Source organism: Schistocerca piceifrons, chromosome X (assembly GCF_021461385.2).
Source record: "Schistocerca piceifrons isolate TAMUIC-IGC-003096 chromosome X, iqSchPice1.1, whole genome shotgun sequence".
NCBI lineage: Eukaryota > Metazoa > Arthropoda > Insecta > Orthoptera > Acrididae > Schistocerca > Schistocerca piceifrons.
The window spans coordinates 545,552,528-545,577,818 of record NC_060149.1 but is presented as its reverse complement, the minus strand read 5'-3'; the positions used below and the strand labels follow the sequence as shown (position 1 = coordinate 545,577,818).

General features: G+C 41.1%; 1 protein-coding gene across 1 annotated transcript in view; it reads left to right on the top strand.

The window, feature by feature from the left end:
- Nucleotides 1-25,291, top strand: part of LOC124721781 — a 524,867-nt gene that overhangs the window by 291,497 nt on the left and 208,079 nt on the right. Inside the window, exons 17-18 of the mRNA XM_047246895.1 lie at nucleotides 7,730-7,819; nucleotides 16,232-16,318. Of these exons, the coding sequence (XP_047102851.1) occupies nucleotides 7,730-7,819; nucleotides 16,232-16,318 (177 nt within the window). The remainder of the gene's footprint in view (nucleotides 1-7,729; nucleotides 7,820-16,231; nucleotides 16,319-25,291) is intronic.

Genomic DNA, 25,291 nt, shown 5'->3' with positions numbered 1-25,291 from the left:
TACCAATGGAAAGCGGTAGTTAAGCCTTCAGATCGGTGAGCTCTTTCCCTTTGTGATGGGGACTATGCTCTTGAGGATATGGACTTCCAATCAGAGGCACCAGAGATTAAGGAACCAACTAACATTCCTCCTGACCTCCGTGGTACATCACCGCCTCCAAGGGAGCAGGAAAAGAACAACCATTGCCAATCAATGGCTTTCACAGGGACTTCTGTGTTGCAGTGGAATTTGAACAGATATTGCTCACATTTGGAAGAACTGCAGCTCTTGGCCCAGGAGAAACCATTCTGCATCTGCTTACAAGAAACACATCTTAAAGTTGGTGACACATCTGCATTACGGGACTACCATGCATACAGAAAGGACGATACTCCTGGAGACAGGGCTACAGGTGGAGTGGCTGTTTTCATTGATGACAGATGCCACTCCTGTCCTGTCCCCCTTACCACAACATTGCAAGCAATTGTTGTGAAAGTTCTTGCACCCTTTAATATCACAGTGTGTTCTTTGTACCTCCCACCTAATGATGTTTTGGATGCAGATGTACTGGCAGAACTCTTCCGGGCACTCCCATGCCCATTCCTCCTTGTGGGGGACTTCAGCCCACACATTGTGCTGTGGGGCTCAGGAGATGTCTGATCGAGTGACTAAGCCATTCTGAGAATATCTGCCTGCTGAACATGGGTCAGATACGTTTCCACAGCTACAGGGTCTTTTTCAGCCATTGGTCTTTGTTTTTGTTCCCCAGCTATTACTGACTCAGTTCAGTTGGAAATGGCTCAAGATCTACATTCTAGTGACCGCTTCCCGGAGTGGATCCGTCTGCCAATTAGGACAGTGGCTGACAGGAGGCCACACAGATGGAAGATACAAAGGGCAAATTGGTTGCAGTACAGTCAACAGGCTATTTGGGAACAAAAGAATTGTGCACAGGATACAGTGGCCCATATCACTTGTGGGATCCAACGGGCTGCCACAGAGTCCATCCCCCAGTCTAGTAACCACCACAGACAATGGCCTGTATATTGGTGGAATGATGGCTGTCGATTTGCAGTCAGGGCCAGATGAACAGCTCTGCAGAATTCCAAACACTGTCTAACTACAGAAAATCTTTATGCCTTCAGATCTGCGAGAGCACATGTGAGGTTAGTGATAAAAGACTGTAAGAGGGCTCCCTGGAGAGAATTTTCAACTTCCATTAATTGGTCCACTTCCACTGCACAAGTATAGGAATCAATTAGATGGATTTAAGCAAGGGTAGTACATGTCCAATTAGGGCCTTGTCAAGTAATGGGGTCTTGGTGGACATACCAAAAGACATAGCTCAGGTTTTAAATGAACACTTCTTTACTGTTACTATGTCATCCAGACAAGCTTCTGCTTTTCAGGTGTTCTGTAGGACTGCAGAGATGAGGAAGCTCAATTTCTTCTTGCATAATGAGGACTTCTACAACCTTCCATTCTCCATGTGGAAACTGGAATCAGCTTTGTCTGCACAGCCAGGGCCTGATGAGATCCATTGTGCCATGCTTCGTCATCTGTGCTCTGAAGTGAAAGGACAGCTCCTCTTTTGTTTCAATCCAATCTGGTTTGATTAACAGTACCTTACAACTTGGAAGGAGGCAATATTAATTCCGTTCTGGAAACTAGGCAGGGACTGTAGCACCCCTAAAAGTCACCAGGGTGTAGTCCTTACTAGTTGTATGGGTAAGACTCTTGAATGCATGGTCAATTACTGCCTCGTCTGGCTGCTCGAATCCTTAGGTCACCTGAGCCGTTCTCAGTACAGTTTCAGGCACTACCGTTCCACCCTTGATAACTTCTACTGGAGGCGACAATACAGGAGTTCTCCTTATGCTGAAACCATTTGGTTTGTGTGTTTTTTGACCTCAAATGAAGCGTATGACACTACTGGGAGGTACAACATCCTTCGCCAAATTCATGAACGGGGACTATGTGGGCACCTGTTGCTTCTTATCCAATCCTTTCTCAAGGACAGAGTGTTTTCGATATCGCATTGGCGATGCCTTGTCTGACTACAATGTTACGGAGAATGGTGTCCCCCAGAGCCGTGTCCTCAGTCTCACATTGTTTTCCATCACCATCAATGGCATTTCCTCCGCAGTCAGGAGCCCTGTCAAATGCTCTTTGTTTGGGGGCAGCTTTGCAACCTTCTACTCTTCCTCTGATCATGTAACGACAACGGGGCAGCTACAGCTGACCATTAGGAGACTGGAAACTGGGCCAGGCAATGGTTTTTGATTCTCACCCAAGAAGACCACATGTGTCAATTTTAATCGTACTCGGCGAATTTTTAACCAACCAGTTCTCACAGTGGGGGACAATATTTTACATTTTCAAGACACTGTGCACTTTTTGGGTTAATTATTTGACTCAAAATTAACTTGGCTCCCACATCTGAAAGACCTGTGAACAGTGGGCTTCCAGTCATTGAATATTTTGAAATGCCTTAGCAGAAAAACATAGGGAGCTGACAGGTCCCACCTCCTGCAGTTTAATAAGGCATTTGTTCGGTCACATTTAGATTATGGCAGCGTGGTCTACAGATCGGCCCATCCTTCCTATCTCAAGGTGTTGGGTGCTGTCCACCATGAGGGCATTCAGATATCGACTGGAACCTTTCGGACCAGCCCAGTTTTGAGTCTGTGTGCAGAGGCTGGTGAACCACCACTCTGCATTCGGTGACATATGCTTTTGGCTTGATAGGTGCTGAAATTCTCAGCGTCACCTCAGTCATTGACTTTTAGTTCAGTGTTTCAACCCACCTCTGAACGGCTGTTCAGGATTTGCCCCAAGCGACCAAGCCATTTGGGATACATGATACAGACTGTCTCAAAGATCTGGATCTCTCAGGCATCAAAATACACAGCCGGGAATGGTACACATTGCCTCTTTGGTGTCATCAGAGGCCCAAAGTGATTTTAAGTGTGGCACAGTACGAGAAAACTTGTACTCCCGATCACATTTTTGGAACTTTGTTTTCATCCATTTTAAGTACGTACCACAGTTTTATCATTGTGTATGCAGATGGATCCCAGTAAGAGAATGCTCTGTCATTCTGCTGTTTTCCCTGATAGCATTATTAAAATGCATCTTTCGGAACAATTTACAAATTGTAATGTGAAATTATATGGCATTCTGATGGCACTGGAGAGGGTTCACAGAAATCACCATACAAGATTTTTTATCTGTTCCAACTCTCTTAGTACATTGCAAGCACTTCACCAAAAGTATCCAGTATACCCACTGATTCAGCTCATCCATGACTCCTTACAGTGACTCAAACACTGTGGCAAGGAGATGATGTTTTGCTGGGTACCTGCCCACATTGGGATACAGGACAACGACATGGCCAACAAAGTCACCAAGGAAGCACGTTGGGATGATGCTGTCCAGCGATGCCCCTTCCTGTTGCATGCCATCATCTCATTTTCTGACAGATGCATCATGTGTCAATGGGAGACTGAATGGTTGCTCAAATCGATCACAAAGGCTTGGCCGACTTCCTGTCAGCCTCGCCATTGGAAGGAGGTTCTACTTACCAGACTGTGCATCGGGCATAGACCTTTAACGCAAAGCTTCATCCTGCAGCAGGAGGATTTACCACTCTGTGAAGTTTGTGGCGTGCTGTTTTCAGTTCAGCATATTGTCGCTACGTGTGTCCTATATACTGATATTAGGGCAGCCCTCAGTTTCGATGTAGACCTGTCCACCATTCTTGCAGATACCGATTCTAGTGTTACAAGGGTGGTGAAATTTTGTGAACTGTCAGGGCTCATCCCTGAATTGGTGGGGAAAGGTGGCAGATTTTAATACATTATAAACTGCACCGCATGTGGAGACAGCCTTTGTCCATACCCGTGAGATTAGCATGCTGACTTTTCGTCAGGGCACTGATGACCATGATGTTGAGTGCTCCTCAGCCAAAATAATCATCATCATCACTAGATAGGTGCAGTATTTGTGCTGGGCGCTGGGGAGGGGGGGGGGGGTGTCAAAGAAGAGAGGAGAGTAGTAGAGAAGGGGAAATAATTTTGCAGTTGTGCTGATGGAATGTAAGGCATGTTTAAGGCTTGGGTAGAAGCAGGGAGGGAAATAGAGGCAGTTGACAGACAGGCATTAGTGCAAGTTGAGGCCATGGGGGTTAACAGGAACGAATGGTATGTTGCAGGGAGACTTCCTACTTGTGCATTTCAGAAAAGCTGGTATTGGTGGGAAGAATCCACATGGCACAGGCTGTGTAGCAATAGTTCAACTCCAGCACATTGTGTATTGGGTGGCGAGCTCAACAACTAGGTGGTTCAGCTGTCAGTTGGCCACAGTTTCATAGTGACTATTTGTATGAACAGACAGCTTGTTAATGGGTGTGCTCACATAGAATGCTGTACAGTGGTAGCAGGCAAGTTAGTATATCACACGGCTACTTTCATATGTGGCCCCGCCTTTGATGAGCTAGCAGATACCTCTGACAGGTCTAGAGTATGTGCTAATGGGAGGAAATCTTTGGAACAGGTCTTGCATCTAGATCTGTTACAAGGATATGAGTCACATGGCAAGTGTTAGAGAGCAGGACGGACAAGGTAAGGAGATTGCGTAGGTTGGGTGGGTGGCAAAATACCACTGTGGGAGGATGATGAGAATAGTGAGAAGGATATTTTTCATTTTAGGGCACCAATGAAAGTTAGCTGATCTCACAATAGAAAAAAGCATTCACACTAGCTTTTCCTGTCAATAGTACACTCATTGGGTTCAGGAGGACCAGATTAAGCAAATGGGGGAAGGTGTTGAGGTTTCAGAGGAATGTAGATAGGATGTCCTCACCCTCATTGCAGATCTACATCTAATTTATACTCCGCAGGCCACCCAACAGTGTGTGGTGGAGGGCACTTTACGTGCCACTGTCATTACCTCCCTTTCCTGTTCCAATCGCATATGGTTTGCGGGAAGAATGACTGCCGGAAAGCCTCCATGCATGCTCGAATCTCTCTAATTTTACATTCGTGATCTCCTCGGGAGGTATAAGTAGGGGGAAGCAATATATTCGATACCTCATCCAGAAACGCCCCCTCTCGATACCTGGACAGCAAGCTACACCGCAATGCAGAGCACCTCTCTTGCAGAGCCTGCCACTTGAGTTTGTTAAACATCTCTGTAACGCTATCACGCTTACCAAATAACCCTGTGATGAAACGCACCACTCTTGTTTGGATCTTCTCTATCTCATCTGTCAACCTCACCTGGTACAAATCCCACACTGATGAGCAATACTCAAGTATAGGTCGAACAAGTGTTTTGTAAGCCACCTCATTTGTTGATGGACTACATTTTCTAAGGACTCTCCCAATGAATCTCAACCTGCCACCCACCTTACCAACAATTAATTTTATATGATCATTCCATTTCAAATCATTCTGTACGCATACTCCCAGATATTTTACAGAAGTAACTGCTACCAGTGTTTGTTCTGCTATCGTATAATCATACAATAAAGGATCCTTCTTTCTATGTATTTGCAATACATTACATTTGTCTATGTTAAGGGTCAGTTGCCACTCCCTGCACTAATTGCCTATCAGCTGCAGATCTTCCTGCATTTCACTGCAATGTTCTAATGCTGCAACTTCTATGTATACTACAGCATTATCCGCGAAAAGCCACATGGAACTTGCGACACTATCTGCTGGGTCATTTATATATATTGTGAAAAGCAATGGTCCCACAACACTCCCCTGTGGCACGCCAGAGGTTACTTTAACGTCTGTAGACGTCTCTCCATTGAGAACAACATGCTGTGTTCTGTTTGCTAAAAACTCTTCAATCCAGCCACACAGCTGGTCTGATATTCCGTAGGTCCTTACTTTGTTTATCAGGCGACAGTGTGGACCTGTGAACGCCTTCCAGAAGTCAAGGAAAATGGCATCTACCTGGGAGCCTGTATCTAATATTTTCTGCGTCTCATGAACAAATAAAGCGAGCTGGGTCTCACACGATCACTGTTTCCGGAATCCACGTTGATTCCTACAGAGTAGATTCTGGGTTTCCAGAAATGAAGTGATAAGCAAGCAAAAAACATGTTCTAAAATTCTACAACAGATCGATGTCAGAGATATAGGCCTATAGTTTTGTGCATCTGCTTGATGACCCTTTTTGAAAACAGGGACTACCTGTGCTCTTTTCCAATCATTTGGAACCTTCCGTTCCTTTAGAGACTTGCAGTACATGGCTGTTAGAAGGGGGGGAAAGTTCTGTTGCGTACTCTGTGTAGAATCGAATTGGTATCCCATCAGGTCCAGTGGACTTTCCTCTGTTGAGTGATTCCAGTTGCTTTTCTATTCCTTGGACACTTATTTCGATGTCAGCCATTTTTTCGTTCGTGCGAGGATTTGGAGAAGGAACTGCAGTGGGGTCTTCCTCTGTGAAACAGCTTTGGAAAAAGGTGTTTAGTATTTCAGCTTTACATGTGTCATCCTCTGGTTCAATGCCATTATCATCCCAGAGTGTCTTACTGATTTAACATAAGACCAGAACTTCCTAGGATTTGCTGTCAATTCAGTACGTATAATTTTACTTTTGAAATCACTGAACGCTTCACGCATAGCCCTCCTTGCGCTAACTTTGACATTGTTTAGCTTCTGTTTGTCTGAGACGTTTTGGCAGCGTTTAAATTTGCAGTGAAGCTCTCTTTGCTTTCGCAGTAGTTTCCTAACTTTGTTGTTGAACCACGGTGGGTTTTTCCCATCCCTCACAGTTTTACCGGCACATACCTGTCTAAAAAGAATTTAATGATTGCCTTGAATTTTTTCCATAAACACTCAACATTGTCAGTGTCGGAACAGAAAATTTCGTTTTGATCTGTTAGGTAGTCTGAAATCTGCCTCCTATTACTCCTGCTAAACAGATAAACCTTCCTCCCTTTTTTTATACTCCTATTTACTTCCATATTCAGGGATGCTGCAACAACCTTATGATCACTGATTCCCTGTTCTGTGCTTACAGAATTGAGAAGTTCGGGTCTGTTTGTTATCAGTAGGTCCAAGATGTTATCTCCATGAGTCAGTTCTCTGTTTAATTGCTTGAGGTAATTTTCGGATAGTGCACTCAGTATAATGTCACTCGATGCTCTGCCCCTACCGCCTGTCCTAAATATCTGAGTGTCCCAGTCTATATCTGGTAAATTGAAATCTCCACCTCAGTCTGTCATCAATGAACCTGAACCAGTTGGGGGTTTGGCATTCTAGGTGACTGGGAAGGATTCCTCTAGATGGCCCATAAATAGTTTGGCGTAGAATAGTGCCATATGCCTAAGAGCCCATTCACTATGCTGTCTTCAATGTCATAGAAGAGGGAAAATGCATAAGAATAATGTCATTTAAGGAACAACATGGAGCCTCAGCAAATAAAAGTGCAGGTTCTTGCCAATTCAGACTGTACAGAGGGTGAAAGTCAAGTGCAGTAGTGCCCATTCTGACACTGGAGGGGAAAGAGAGAGAGAGAGAGAGAGAGAGAGAGAGAGAGAGAGAGAGAGAGAGAGATAAGACTTGACATAAACATAACACACACACACAGCCACGGTACACACTATACATACAATTCTGAAGAATTTAGAAAATTGAGATGCAATTTATCAACAATTTCCATGGAGAAGAGTGATCATAATAACATTTGTTGAGAAGTAGTAATATGATTATCAATGTTGTGTTTGTTTCAGGTCTCCAATATTCCACCTTGCACGAATGCTGCTAAACACAACGATATTGTAGACACTGAAAAATCTGATGGAGCAAACATTGAATATGTTGTAAGTATTATTGGTAGTGACATGCAGAAATGAAGCAGTACTGCATCTAGTGTTTTATTGAAAGTGAAGTTTTCTTACATTGTGAAACGTTTATTGTGTAATGAATTCAGGGTTGATGAGATCTTGTGTAGCCTGTTGTAATTGTGGCTAAAACAAATGAAGACCAAATAGAATTAAAATCAGGACATATTTCCATTACAGAGGGACAGAGCTGGTAGGAAACTTAGTGCTTAAAAAAAATTAGCAGTATTGGAGAAATCGTGCACATAATGACAAAACTTATTTTGAAAATAAACAAAAGGTATTTCATTTTATCATTCAAGCTTGCACCAATGTTCTCACATTCTGATGCAGAAACTGAAGGCCTGTATGAGGTGGTGTTTTTATTTTATTTTTTATATATATATATATATATATATATATATATATATATATATATATATATAGAGAGAGAGAGAGAGAGAGAGAGAGAGACATTTGTTGAAACAACATGATTGTTCTTAAAATTGTCTTTCATAAAGCAATAGCAAATGGTCTTGGCAGGATATGAATGCTTTAAATCTCTCTAAAATTTTAAGATGATCATAGACTGATAAGACCAAGAGTAAAACTTGAAAAAAAGCTGGAAAGAAAGAAACCCATGAGCCATAAAATCATAAGTGTAAAATATGTGATATCATTTAAAAATAGTGAGGCATATCATATTACATTAAGTAACTGGTTCAGTATGTTCTGAAAAGAAAATTTTACAGACATAGACAAAAGGGCTGTATACTAAATAAACAAAAATACTTAAGGAAACAGCAAATGATGTAGGTCAGATAGACCTTAAAAAAAAAAAAAAAAAGAAATTATCAGATAGAACAACGCATCTACACACAGAAAATGTATTGAGAGAAATAATAGAAAACCATGAGTATGAAGAAGGTAAAACAGAATCTTATGTTTGCTAGACACCACAGTCCATCAGTTATGATGGCACAGAAACTTACAACAGAAAACTGTTTGTATAAGCAGTCCAGGACTTCTTAAAATGTTTGTATAGTTCAAGAGATGAACCCCAGACACAAGTAGTTAATAATTGAAACAGCACTATCCTGAAAGTGATTCCAGATGATATGTATAAAGCCATTTGAGGTATGAAGAAAGGAACCAACAAATGGTGGTGGTTTGGTAGAAATAAATAATTCCCAAGGAAAAGAATACAAAAGAAACCTACAAAACAATTTACTGAATGCCTGGAAAAGCCGGATTTCCATAAAACCTGAAAAATTCTGTAATTGTTCTGCCTCACAAGAAAGAAGACAGAAAAAACGTAAAAGTCCTATCAATTTCCTTTCCATAATGTACACGGTATTCACCAAGTATATATCCAGCCACATATAAAAAACACTATACTTCAATCAGGCAAAAGAACAAGCCAGTTTAAAATGTGGATATAGCACAGTGGTTGGTTAGCAAGTCAGGGATGGAGCTATAGATGTAATCAGTATTAATTAGCACTTTGCATGGGATTAATAGATTCTGGGAAAATTTTTGACTTAAATTCTGTACTAATCTCTACTAATGTACTTGGATGAACAAGAAGGTACTAATGCAAACAGTGTTAGTATACTTGAGGATATATATGTGAAAGTTTCATTACAGTAGAGGGAAATTCTGAATTGTAATTGGAGTCAGTCATGGAAATTCAGTATCACCAAAACTATTCATAACACCCCTAGAAGTAGTCTTCAGATTCCTAAATTATGAAAATGGAGAAAGAAAACAGTTTAATGGTAGATACCTCAACCATGTTTGTTTACTTGGTGATATACTCATTGCTTATAGTTTGGGCTACTTCAACAGCAAATGGGATAACTTAAAAGAGCAGATTTGAAAATAATGTTTTAATTAATGTATCAGAAATAAACTTGTACAAATGAGCAGTGAAGTCATATATCAAGGTGGTCATTTTATTTATGGCAATTAAAGACAGAAGCTAAATGGAGAGCAAAGGAAATAGAAGAGTAAAAATAACCGGAAATGCTTTTGGTAATATAGAGGTTCCTTTTTAATACCTTAACTGAGATTATTTGTCTTTTAGTAAATGACAAGTATTTTATTCTTCAGTTATGGGGGTGATCTAGCTTAATATGAAAATAGAAGTAAAGAACTTCACACAGCCAAGGTCACTATTTTACAGCATTTATTTAGAGTGCAGGTTTCAACAAACTAAGTTTCCATCTGTAGGTGTGGGAGGGGGAAAACACCACCTAAACTCCACCCAAACAAGTTATGAAGGCCCAGTGTTACTGATCAGCTGCCATGTCATCTTCAGCCCACAGGCATCACTGGATGAGGATATGGAGAGGCATGTGGTCAGCACACCGCTCTCCCAGCCATATGTCAGTTTACAAGACTGAAGTTACTACTTCTCAATCAAGTAGCTCCTCAGTTTGCCTGACAAGGGCTGACAGTACTCCACTTGCCAACAGCACTCGGCAGACCAGATGTTCACCCATCCAAGTGATAGCCTAGCCCAACAGTTTTTAACTTCGGTTATCTGACAGGAACTAGTGTTAACACTGAAGCAAGGCCATTGGCTTGGACATGTAAAGCATAGCTCAAAATTGTAAGGACAATAGGTTCATATATAATGGGGTGTGATACATTCTTACGTAACAAGGATGTATAATATAACATACCTTATGCCATACATTTCAATGAATCTCGACCAAGTGCACATTATACCACATTGCATCATAAAAAGACATTTCAAAAACATGGAAACCATGGTTTATTGGCATGTCAGGTATAAAGAAAACGTTACATAAAATGACATGCATGTTGGACCAACTATACATTCTCATGTTTATATAGTAGCTGGATGAAGACTGAGAGTCTGATGTAAACAGTAGAGATGTTGTGATCAACCACCAGATGGCACTGGAGTAGCGACAGATAGACTGCATCTATTTTCAGTGACAGTTACCCGTCCACATCTTGTATATGCTTTGGAAGTTGCATTATGAGGAGAATGATGCCCTTTCAGTTGTTTTGTAATCTTTTGTGATATACCACATTTATGCTTTTATAATCTGCACAGTTATTAATTCCTGGAAATAAAGAAAATCATTTGTATAAGAGTTCTGGAGATGCAGTTATTTTAACACCGAAATAATAGTTGAGTGTGAGAACGTTCAACCCCAAGTCTTTCATTTACCACATGGATTATTTGCTTCGTACTGTTTTTACTAGTAAAATACATCACTCTCTTGACTCATTTCTCCTCTCTTACTTTTAAGTCAAGATTTGCTTTTCGTTTTTACATGGATCTATTTTATACCTTACTAATGGTACTGTTACACTGTCAAATAAGAGGAGACAGTAGTTCTAGGTCACGAGCTTGGATGGAGTTGTACTCAAATGCACTGAGAACATAGATTTCATCTCAGAAGTCAGTAGTTTTACACGACACAGCTGTTGTCTGTATTGCCCAGATCCGATTGATGAGTTAGCGAGGTGGCTGAGTGGTGGGAGATGTTGTGATTAATTTACAGATTCAGGTATACCCCTTAATTTTGCCTGAAAATCTGCTCAGTGCAGCAAATAATTGTCAGGCTGATTGGTCTAGTTGTAAAGCGCAACTAAAAATTGGGAGGTAATAGGACCATGGAAATATTTCAGTCTGCCTTTAGCTTATCCTTCACGTCTCAATGGTGAAAGATTCACCAGGAGCAACACATGTTTCAAATTCCACATTCCCCAGGGAATTACTATGTTAGGTTATGGACATGTGAGTCGCTGAAGGGGCATCAAGTTGAAAGATTTGCACTAGGACATTGAACTGCATGAAATTGTTGTTGTCAGTATTATTATTGTTGTTGTTGTTCTTGTTGTAAGAATTTGGCCAGATTGGGACAATGTAGCTGATTTGTAAGATCGTATTCTTTTCATTTTTTGCCTTCCCAGTACTGCTTTATTCTTGTTCCTTTCATTCTTCTGTCGATTATTATTATTATTATTATTATTATTATTATTGTCATTATATTATATTGCATTTAGGAACTTTTGGGTAATTGAACACGTATTAATAATTATGGATTTCTGTAGTTGTATATATAAGTTTGGATGTAGCTGTATTGCATTGATGTACTGGTGGATATTGTGTGGTATGACTCCTGTAGTTGATAGTATGATTGGTATAATGTCAACTTTATCTTGATGCCACATGTCCTTTACTTCCTCAGCCAGTTGGATGTATTTTTCAATTTTTTCTCCTGTTTTTTGTATTGGGTATGGATATTTCGATTAGTTGTGTTAATTTCTTTTTTTTTATTGGTGAGTATGATGTCAGGTTTGTTATGTGGTGTTGTTTTATCTGTTATAATGGTTCTGTTCCAGTATAATTTGTATTCATCATTCTCCAGTACATTTTGTGGTGCATACTTGTATGTGGGAACGTGTTGTTTTATAAGTTTATGTTGTAAGGCAAGCTGTTGATGTATTATTTTTGCTACATTGTCATGTCTTCTGGGGTATTCTGTATTTGCTAGTATTGTACATCCGCTTGTGATGTGATCTACTGTTTCTATTTGTTGTTTGCAAAGTCTGCATTTATTGGTTGTGGTATTGGGATCTTTAATAACCAGACTTAATGTCTGAGAAAGTAAAGAAATAATAATGACAGATACGAAGAAAGTAAATTGGAAAAAGAAAACACTACATGGCAAGCACCCGTATCATCTAACACAGCCACACATCCATCAAGACGCATCCAACACATGGCTAAGAAAAGGCAATATATACAGTGAGATGGAAGGATTCATGATTGCAATACAGGATCAAACAATAAACACCAGATATTACAGTAAGCATATTATTAAAGATCCCAATTCCACAACAGATAAATGCAGACTTCGCAAACAACAAATAGAAACAGTAGATCACATCACAAGCGGGTGTACAATACTAGCAAATACAGTGTTGTTTTATAAGTTTATGTTGTAAGGCAAGCTGTTGATGTATTATTTTTGCTACATTGTCATGTCTTCTGGAGTATTCTGTATTTGCTAGTATTGTGCACCCGCTTGTGATGTGATCTACTGTTTCTATATGTTGTTTGCAAAGTCTGCATTTATCTGTTGTGGAATTGGGATCTTTAATAATATGCTTACTGTAATATCTGGTGTTTATTGTTTGATCCTGTATTGCAATCATGAATCCTTCCGTCTCACTGTATATATTGCCTTTTCTTAGCCATGTGTTGGATGCGTCTTGATCGATGTGTGGCTGTGTTAGATGATACGGGTGCTTGCCATGTAGTGTTTTCTTTTTCCAATTTACTTTCTTCGTATATGTCATTATTATTATTATTATTATTATTATTATTGTCATCATCAAATGAATGATGCAAGCTGCATAGCCAGTACTTCCACATCAAATGAATAAAGCCATTTATATTATGGAAATGTTGGCTATTTGTAAACTATATATTTATTTTACATTAATAATAAAGTCTTCCAAAATCAAAAATAGACTTGAATGTGAATTTATATTTTCTGAGTGTGATGTGTCCATTGGACAAGCTCACCAAACTGGCTATAGTAATTAGGGCGTGTGCAACAGAGAAAACTTTAATATCAGTTTTCTGAAATACTTAAGAGTGTCAAGCTAGAAGTTAAAATTGGTGTTTATTTTATCAGTGACAGTCATTTGTGCAAGATATAATACAAACCTGTGTCCTGTAATTGCTAACTTCCTCATATAAAAAACACTTTCTATACAATTCTGAGCACATATCTTCATTACAGAAGTATTTTTTTCTGTGGTGGTCTATACGTTATTACTGTTGTCATGTTTTGTAATTATTGGAATTGTCGGTTATTATGTCAATTATCATTACTTTCAGAACTTTCTTCAAAGTTTGTTTAAAAAATATAGTAAATAGAAATGATTACAGAGTGTTTTATTTAGGAGTATAACAGTTTCATATTTTTGTACCTTACAGATGGTTCTGTCTTACTTCAACATGTTTCAGATTTGAAGTTTGATAGCTGTCCAAATTCTGTAGTATGTATGAATCCTTTCATTCAGTTGAATTACTGTAATAATCGAGGCAAATATTAATTTTTACTCAGTAATTCAGTGGAAAATTCACAGTGGATTATAAATATCAGACGAAGATAGATTACAACTCCCATAATAGAGGCATATAGAAAAAGAAAGTTGCTAGCTGCTGCAGAGAGCTAATAACACACACCTCTCCCCCCCCCCCCCCCCCCCAACCCGACACACACACACACACACACACACACACACACACACACACACACACACACACAAAAGAATGTGCATAGACCTGCATATCTCCCCACCTGTAGCTGCTGTTGCCTCTTACATTCAGTGGACAGAAATGTGTCCTCATATAGATTCCAATTTTAGACACTGATCTGGCGCATTCACTTTCTGGGAATACAGAATCATCCGATTCTACCCTTTCTGCTTTGACCCATGACGTCACCATTATGGCGTAAACGACCATTCTCAACATTTCCAATATGGTTTCATTACATAAACGACAACAAACACGAAAATACATGTAAAACCAACACACATACATATATCTCTCCAAAAATATAATCAAACTAATGGGACCAGTTCAGGAAATTGGAGGTTTTTGGGTGGGGACAAACTAAATGTAAACACATACACACACACAGCACAATCCCAAACCACAGAAAACGACAACTTAAAAACACCACAAAATTCCCAAGTTCTGCTACACTAGCAATATCGACAGGAATCGGTCACTTCTCTTCACCTACATAGCTCAACCGCAATTGTCGATACCACAAAATAAAAACCAACTACTACAAAAATTATAATCACTCCGTAACTATCGATACCACAAAACCAACACCTAAAACAACAGAAATTGGAATTGGACACTTGCCTTGACCTATATAGATCAACAGCAGCTCATGATACCAAAACACACATAGCTACAACGACACATTGTAATCGGGCACTTCCCTTGACCTAAATAGGTCAACAGCAACTCATGATACCAAAACAAACACAGTTACGACAATACATTGGAATCGGACTCTTCCCTTGACCTATATAGGTCAACAGCAACTCACGATACCAAAACACACATAGCTACGACGACAAATTGCAATTGATCACTTCCTATGACCTATGCAGCTGAAATACAACTGACGATACCAAAAAAAGAAGATACATAAATCAGCCACCAACACGTGCAGTAAATAACACCGACCCAACAACACATAAAAACCCTACCGAACATCATAACATGTGGGGGAAAACAGAAAAAAGAAAGACTACTTAGCATTAAAAAGTTCTGGTGCTACACACTAACCCCCAGCTCGCATATTCTGCTTGTATACACTGCATTTCACTATCTCCATCACAAGCCCAAAAGTTTGCAGAAACTTAATGACAGACAACATGTCGTCCCCCATTTCACCCCGCAGACACACACTATTAAACTTAGAAGTCATATCCATACCTAACAAAAGAAGCAACAAATTGAATTAAACGACTTACTGCGCGACAAACAGCAAACCAATAACATCAGGTGACACTGCAATAACATAAACACAACAAAAACTTAATTCCTAACTCATTGAATCTAATTTCTACTCTTCTATAACAGTCGTGACCGATAAATGCGCACTTCAAACACTGACACCCAAATGAACCCAATAACCACCAGAGGACACCACCAACCACAACAAGACGACATCTACAAACACAACACACTCATAAACTAAACTTTGCGCCATCATGACGTCACACAACGCAACACAACACCCTAACATCACGGGTCAAAGCTGACGGTTGGGATCAGACGCCTCCGTTGACCCCATATTCTTATGTGTTATACTGAAGCGGCTCACATTTTCTTCTTCTTCTTCTTCTTCGCTTCACACATTGTAAATTGTAGATCTGTATCCTACAACCATGTCTTCTCAGTTACTATTATTCTTTGCCTTCCTTTTTTTTACATCACTTGATCAATCATGATCAGTCTTCCACTTCTACAATAAAAAGTCAGACACACATGGAATGATTTGTGTGTACTTTATTTCATTACTTTGCTTAGCAAACTACTCTCCTGCTGCTGCCTCGTATTTGTCTGATGATTTACTTTTCTTAGATCTAATTTTTGTGTTAATATTTGTTTGATACAAAAAATGTTTAGTATTAGTATGGTGCTTCAAGTTTGGCTATAACCAGATTTGCTATGCATTGTGTTTGATACACTGTTATAGATAATGGTTTAAATTAAAAGTTAATTGATGTAAGTGACAATTCAGCAAAGATTTCAGAAAGTTAGCTTGGTACTTATAAATTGATGGGATAAATTTCTGAACCATTATTTGAAATTCTATGTTTCAGTGTCCTATGTGTGTCTTGGCTGCATCCCACACCACTGATGATAAGCAAAAGAATGCAGGCTATTTGAAAGCAATTACAGACAATTCGGTAGGTATATAAGGTTTGATGTTTACATCTTGAATGTCGGCTTACTTGATGTTCTGTGTTATTCAGTTATGTGTATAATGTGCAGTATCATTTGCACTTAACAACAATTTTTAAGAATGAAGCAATAAAGTGAACAGGTACGATTTTTTTTTCATTAGTTATACCAAAAATTTCTTTATCTTCCAAATTATTTCATTATGTAGTATGACTATACTGAAATACATCAGCATGAAATATGCGAGGCAAGTCCCAAAAACCACAAAACAAAAGAGAAACATGTGAACAACAAGCTATAAACATTATATTGTTCATGTAGACAAGGAAAAGTCCATCCTTCTGCAAATAAATATTTGTTTTGTTTTGGGGCAAACATGTTTCACCTGTTCATACGAGGTGTCATCAGTAGTTTTCATTTTTCTGCTCCTTTTATGTATTCGTTGTTCCTTCTGTATGTGCTTTGTGCATTTAGTACCTGCAGAAGAATCAGTGTACACCAGAAAGTACAGAAAAACGTAAGCTACTGGATGATGCTGAGTAGGAATAGGTGAAATATGTTTGGTTAAGAACAAAATAAACATTCATTTGCAAGAGCCGGATATGTTATTATCTACTTGATAAACATAACTGATACAGTTACTGAGGAATAATGACTGAAAATATTAACAAAGCCATATACATATTGTGTGGTGATGTAGACTATGCAAACATCCACTTGATAGTGGAAAATATAGCGTCATTATTCATTTTTCATATATTGTATTGTCAATCTGGTAATAACCCTCCAAAATTGTAGGGAATGTAGCTTATCATCTATGCAGTGAGATTCCTATATACTGCTCCTGCTCCTGCTCCTGCTGCTGCTGCTACTACTACTAGAACTAGTACTACCTACTATTACTACTACTACTACTACTGCTACTGCTACTGCTGCTATTTTTACAGCTGTAAACATGAAAAATGAGATCACTGTGCTAGACATCATATTTGACCACTAGTGGGACTCTTTCCAAACATCTAGCAGTACATGATGAATCTCCAAATAATTTGTGGAAATCTCTGTAAAGTGGTATTTTGTAGTTTGTAGGTGGATATTTTATTGATACTAATGGTTTTCAAGTGCACCCTTAGATCATTTGGGACTATTATCAGTGTGCCAACAACCACTGGGACCACTTTCATGGGTTTATGCCAGAATCACTGAAGCTCAATTTTCAAATCCTCATATCTGGCAGTTTTTCAAGTTGCTTAAGATTGATTCTGCTGTCATTTAGGATGTCAATGTCAGTGATCCAAACTTTGTTTTTCTATCCAGTTGTGATGTCTGGTGAATTGTGCTCCAGCATTCAATCTGTCTGAAGTGACAAGTTCAGAGGTAATCTGGTATGTTTATTTTTGACAACTTTTTTCGGCGTAGGGTACCATAAGTTTCTTGCCACCAGCAGATGATAACTCTGCTATAAGTTCCAGTGAATCATTTGTGCCCCAGCAGTGTGTGTCTGCTGGTAATCATTCTGAGGGATTAGTTTGCAGCAGCTCAAGATATGCTCAGTTGTTTCGTCAGCTGCTTTATAGAGTATGCACTTTGGGTGTTCTGCTAATTTCTTGAATCTGGCTTCGATGGCTACGTAGGACTAGATTAGTGTTGTTTATTATTATTTTAATACATGCATCATTGACTCCACCAGAAAGTCTTGCTTCTGCAGATAATTTGGGCAGCTCACAACTACTGATGGCAGTTTTTTTAGGAATCTTACAGGTTACCCTCTGTTCTATGCAAAAAAGAGGGAAGTTATTCGCTTGGTGTAATCCATTTTGCTTTGCTGGGTCTTTGCTTTTCTGAGGGAACTTTTTCTTGATTTTGCTCATGAGCATGATGGCTGGTACTTACAGAGGGTGGGATCTATATGTTAAGCTGGCAAGGCTGTACAGTTTCTGTGTTTAGTCATAAGCAGCCTATGATGATGCGGCAGGTTTCTTTAACAGCAGCATTCACTTGAAAGTGGATCTGTATCACACCAGATATGCATATTCAGTAACAGAATATCATAGTGCTACTGAAGATATCTGAAGAGTTTTTAGCAGTGCTGCTTAAACGCTACCTCTCAGCTTCTACATGGCATTTTTTCAAGCTGCTGTTTTGTGCTTGGTGTTTGAGAACTGTTTCTTCTACTCGAGAACTGAACTAGGCTCACTCTGAGGTATCACAGAATAGTACAGTGTTCTAATGGAACACACCCTCAGGTGATTTGAGGCTATTTATGTGCTTTTATGCTTCAGTATAAAAAATTAGATCTGAATCTAGCTAGGGTGTTTGTAATCATTTAATTATATATTTGCACTAGTAAGGATAATGGAAATCGAATAGTCTTCGTGATGTATGTACTATGTGTCAAATATCAATTTTGGTTATACAGTCAGAACATGCATAACATGATATGATCATGAATGTAAATGTACAGTGTATTGAGATAAATTGTGTATAGGTATAGTTAAATTTCACTGTTACTCTTTTGAATTTAATCATCTTGTAACAGTGTCAACGTACTTGAAAAAAACACTAACCACAATGACAACAGCCGCACAGCTAGAAAGTCATCTGTGTAATGAGGGGGAAAAAAATATTCTACCTGTCTGGTTGTGGAGTATTATTACTCTGACCTTTTTCTATCATATAAAAAAAGACTGAATGAGTCTCTCATTTTATTTCATTTAACTGATGAAATGTTATCTCAGATTAAAAAAGAAACAAACTGGGCATCAGTGACATACATACAGTAAATCATTTGATGAAGAATATAAGCTAAATATACTGATGAGCCAAAACATTATGACCACTGCCAACCGCTATGTTGTATGCTGCCTGGTGGTGCTGAGGGCATGTGATGTGATAAGAGAAGTATGCGAGTGGAGCTAAGACGAATGGGGAATCATTCTAGTGACAATAGTGACACAAATACGGAAATTCGCTGACTTAAGTGACTTTGGAAAAAAGCCAGGTTGTTGTGGCCCAGTGCCTGGGATTGAGGATCTTGGAAATGCCAAAGCTGGATGGCTGTTTGTATGCTACTGTCCTGAGCATCTATGGAAAGTGGTTGAAGAATGCTGAAACCATGACAGATGACAAGAAGTTGGACATCTGTACCTCATCAATGTAGGGATTGGGAGCTTGCCCTCTTTTTGAAGCAGGGTAGGGGGTGATCTGTGGCAGATCTGATGGCAGAGTACATTGCTGTCACAGGGACAAGTGTTTTGGGGCACACAGTTGAGCAAAAAGTGTGGAAGATGGTGTTCTGCAGCAGAGGACCCCTAGATGTTCCCATGTTGGCTGGGACTGCTGACCCAGCAGTTTGGCCCCTGCCCCAACCAGCCAACCCTGTTGACCCAACAACATTGTCGGGTATGATTACAATGGGCACTGGATCATTGAAATTGGACCATGGATCAATGAAATTATGTTGCCTGGTCAGATGAATACCATTTATTGATGAACCAGATTGATGGTCATGTCCAGATGTGCTGTCATCGTGGCGAATGGCTGCTCAAAACACACAGCTCGCCATGGACGAGGGCCGATGGGAGCGATGTTATGTTATGAGGGACATTCACCTGGGCTCCCATGGGACTTGTGGTAGTAATCAAAGGCACCATGACAGTTGTGGACTACGTGAACATTATTAAGGACCACCTGGAACTCTTTATGCGTGACATCTTCCTCAACAGCTATGGCATCTTCCAGCAGGATAACTGTTCATGTCAAAAGGCCAAAACCATGCTGCAATGGTTTGAGGAGCATGATAGTGACCTCACATTGATGTCTTGGCCGTCAAATTCGGCATATCTGAAGCCGATGAAACCCAGCTGGGATGTTATCAGGCACCAGCTCCACACCCACAAATCAAGCACCCATAAATCACTGGATGTGTGTGACCTGTGTGTAGGCATCTGGTGCCATAAACCTCTGGAAACCTATCAAGTACTTGTTGAATCTAAGGCATGCAGAATCATTGCTGAATTGCATTCAGAGGTTGATCAATGCGCTATTAAGTGGGTGGTCATATTGCCTTGACTCCTCGGTGTATTTATTGCCATCACCTAAAAATGAGCATTAGAAGTTAAGTGATACTACATGTTTACTTGCTGAGTGGATAAAAAAAGTGGATGTCCAGGGCGGGTCTGTATCAATCAGAATATCTGATATAGTCACCAAAATGCTGCTACTGGTTATATATTAGCTTAATTTCTATCCCAGTTTTAATTTAATATAACGGCAATAATTTTCACTACTTAGTGAATCAGAAAAAGAGCCAAATAATTTGCATTATTTTAAAAATGACGCTTTAGATATTATATCTAATAATTAAGTAATACTTGTCAGTACTACTACTACTACTACTACTACTACTACTACTACTACTATTACTACTGAGAGATGGAATCCTCAAAATCATCTTCTTCTCCTCCCAGCGGGAAGGGTGTACTGCCTGGGAGTATTCACACCTATTCATCCAAAAGAATGAGAGGGGCTAGTCCTCCTGATAATAAGAATACTTTGGACTGCAGTAACAGGGCTCATGGAGTCATGAATAATAATGTGTTTTTGGTGATAAAGAGGAAGCGGGAAACATTTTAGAAACTGCCCCCTTTTATATCCATAAGGGTTTGGAAGGTCTTGCAGGAACATTAAAATCTATAAAACAATTGCATAATGGCTCATTGTTGGTCAAAACTAACAGGTCAAAGCAGGTAGACCTTCTTAAGAAATCGCAGAAACTGGGTGACTATGATTTCACTGTTGAGATGCAATCCTCTATCAACTCCAGTAAGGGCGTTTTTGCATGCTTGAGATATCATGGACATGGACAAAGCAGAACTGAAGCAAGAATGGGCATCCCAGGGAGTGGTCGATGTGGGGCAATAACGCAGGAATAATACAGCTACTGAAAAGACTGCCACTTCTGTTATCACATTCAATTCTCCGACGCTGCCTGAACATCTTGTGGCAGTGTTCCTTCAACTTAATGTTCAGCCTTACATTCCAAACCGTATGCGGTGCTATTAATGCCAGCATTTCAGCCATACAGCCATGAGTTGTGGAGGTGAAACGATATGCGGGAACTGCAGAAAAGTCACTCATGATGCTGGGACTGACTGACTGCGTGTCTCGGGCGATCTGCATCAACTGCTCTGGGAACCACCCAGTCTTGAGCTGAGACTGCCCTGTTTTTGCTGAAGAATGCAAAATACACAAGATAAAAGTGACCTAGTGGATCCCCTATGCTGAAGCCAAAAAACAATATAAAGCGACATAACCCCCTATCTTTGTCACTTCATATTCTACAATGATGCAGAAACCTATTCCCAAGCCGGCCGCGGTGGCCGTGCGGTTCTGGCGCTGCAGTCCGGAACCGCGAGGCTGCTACGGTCGCAGGTTCGAATCCTGCCTCGGGCATGGGTGTGTGTGATGTCCTTAGGTTAGTTAGGTTTAAGTAGTTCTAAGTTCTAGGGGACTTATGACCTAAGATGTTGAGTCCCATAGTGCTCAGAGCCTATTCCCAAGGCGCACACTTCGACACAGATGACGCGTAGTGTGCCTGTATCCACCACAGGCACCAGTACTTGCACATGTACGTGTCAAGGGAAAAAGAGTAAGGACAAAGAAATCCAGGTAGCTGCACCAGGAAAGACCAACAACAGTTCCACATCAAGCACCCAGAAGACACAAGAAAACAGTGTGCCTCTCAGTGCTCTCAAAGGGACAGGGTGCAGGGAAAGGCTCACGATTTTTGAATCAAAAACTGTCCCAAGTGCTGTCAGACATCATCCTTTCCCGCCTGACTGATTAGAAGGATATCATGGAGTTGGATGCCTTGGATCCAGTCAGCCCCTCCACTCCCCCTCTCTCTTAAAGTGCTTCACGTCCCTGGTGCAAAGATAGGGGTAAATTAAAACCGCACCAATGACATGGCTTCCACACTACAGTGGAACATGAATGGGTTCAGGATTCGTGTGGAGGAACTGAAACTTGTAACACAGGTACATACCTTGTGCTTTTGATTACAAGAAACACATTTTAAAGATATAGATGTCCCTGTGCTACAGGGATATATGCTGTACCGCAGTGATGACATATAGGGGGAAACGGCCAAGGGAGATGTCGCAGTGTTTGTCACTAATGCGCACCACTCCTCTGCTCTCCCCTTGGCTACTGACCTACAAGCAGGTGCAGTTCAAATTCATGTGTCAAAGGATCACCGTTTGCTCACTGTATTTACCTCCACAAGATGCACTAGACTCTGAGGCTCTCACGGATCTTATCGCACAACTCCTGCGACCACTCCTCCTCCCTGGGAGACTTCAATGCCCATCATGTCCTGTGAGGCTGGGCTAATGTTTGCCCTTGGGGTTGCGTTTTTGGAGGGCCTCATCATGTCTCACAAGCTATGCATCCTCAACATATGTACACACACACACATTTCTCTAGTGCTACTGGGTCATTCTCAGCCATTGACATCTCTTTCTCTTCTCCTGTGCTTGCTGACTCTGTTCAGTGGGAGGACATTGATGACCTTCCTTCTAGTGACCACTTCCCTCTGTGTTCGAACACTGCAACAGCACCCAAGGATGGATGGATCGCATGACACAAGTGATCCATCGTGCCGCTGGCTCTCCATCCCACAGTCCTCAGGTAATCTCATGAGGAAACTGGTAGCTTGGTGGATAGATGAGTGCCATTCCATGATCCGGAAAAGGCAATCAGTAGCTTGGTGGACAGATGAGTGCCATTCTGTGATCTGGGAAAGGCATGCAGCTCTTCAACATTTTAAATGCCGACCGAAAGCAGAAACCTTAGGACCTTTCGAGTCACGAGGGCCAAGGCTCAACACATCATTAGGGAGAGTAAAAAAAGGTCATGGGAAGCGTTCCTGGACTCTAGCAATCATTCCACTTCATCTATAGAAGTATGGAAGCCATCAGAGGATTTCCGGTAAATGCAGTTGTTTACTGATATTAGCTGTGCTGAAACATGAGTGCCTCCAAACAACACCCAGACATTGGCCAAACATTTTGCACGAACTACTGCCAATGCAAGCCAGGATCAGGTATTTCGTCACTGTAGAGAGTGAAAAGTTGGACTTCAGGTACAACAGTTCTGAGGCCTACAACTCCCATTTCTCCATCTGAGAGTCGAATCGCCACTGACTGAGATTCATGACACTGTACCCAGTCATGACCAAATTGGGTACTACATGCTTCAACATTTGTCAGTGGCATCAAAGGAAACTCTCCTCAAATGTTTGAATCTAATATGGCAGGCAGGCAGACAGGCAACTTCTCCAACTCCCCCCTGCGGGTTCTGGTGTTAGAATAGGCCAAGGGTATTACTGCCTGTCCTAAGAGGGGACTAAAAGGAGTGTCTCATGTTTTGGACTTCGTGTTATGGTCCCCTGTGGGGTTTGACGTCCATATTTCAAAATTTTCCCGGAGAGCGAGCCAATAGGGGAAGGCCACCTTACATGGTGCATTGTGTCCATTGTGCGCTGTGACCTTTCACATCCTACATCGATGTGGATCTGCACTTCTGCTCATTTTCCAGCTGTCAGGCTTGGTCACCCTCCATCCACTGTGCAGTATTGTTTTTTGCACTGACGGTGGTAATGGACTTGTTTGCACCTCGTATCCAGCAAAGTAACCAGTCCATTGTGGTGGGGCTGCCATGTACCCTGTTTGTTGTAGCCTCCTGACCACACAGGGATTGCTCTACTGATGCCTGTGCCTTTAACTCCCCACATATGCCAAGGGGTAGATGCCCATCCCCATGGGGCAATCAGGACTCCCGGCAATGGCCATCCTGCCAGGTGGCCTTTGCTGTGGCTGGGTGGTGCCCGTGGAGAGAGCCCCTGGTTGGAGTGGGTGGCATCAGGATGGATGACATACGATGAAGCGTAGTACATCATCTCTTGCTGGTGGTCGAACACCAGCAGTTTCTAAGCATTCACGGGCTCAATTCAACACACAGAAGTACAACCCCAAATCGTGCCCCTCCCTGGCCACACCATGGGAGGAACATCAGGCTAAGGATGGCAGCAGCTCTTGTTCGTCCCAGTAGCTTGTATGTTTGGGAGGTGATGGGGAATCTTTCATGATGATGAAGCCTCAGTTTTTTGTTGAGCACTTACAGGGCAAGTTTGGGGAGGTGGAGGGATTCTCCAAATTGAGATCTGGCTCAGTCTTGATCAAAACAGCATCCTCTGCCCAGTCACGAGCGTTCGTCACTTGTGACAAGCTGCGGGATGTTTTTGTAACCATCATGCCCCATAAGAGCTTAAATATGGTCCAGTGTATCATATTTTACAGGGACCTTCTTTTGCAATCTGACGATGAGCTGCGTGCCAATTTAGAGCAGCGAGGTGTTCATTTCATTCAGCATGTCCGCCAGGGTCCGAGGAATAATCAGGTTGCCACCGGTGCCTTCATCTTGGCCTTCAAGGGTGATACATTACCCAAGAAGGTCGAGGTGATGGCCTAGCGCTGTGATGTAAAGCCCTATATCCCTCCCCCAATATGGTGCTTCAAATGCTGGAAGTTCGGCCATATGTCTTCCCACTGTACCCACAGCATCACATGTCGAGATTGTGGACGCTCATCACGTCCCAATATTCCATGTGCCCCGCCTCCCACCTGTGTCAACTGCGGAGTGCACCATTCACCTTGCTCGCCAGACTGCAGTATTCTCCAGAAAGAAAGGAAAATTATGGAGTACAAGACACCGCTGCTACAACAGTTCTAGTCCCATCAGCTCCGCCAGCCCCAGTCACTTCTCAGAGCCAGAAGACTACACCTGCCCCCTTGATGGTGGGGGCACTTCCCTCCCTGTTGCTCCTGCACCACCTACTTCAGGAGCAACACTCCTACTTTTGGGAGATTTTAATGCCTATAACCCCTTGTGGGGTGTCAGCGTGCTTACTGGCCGAG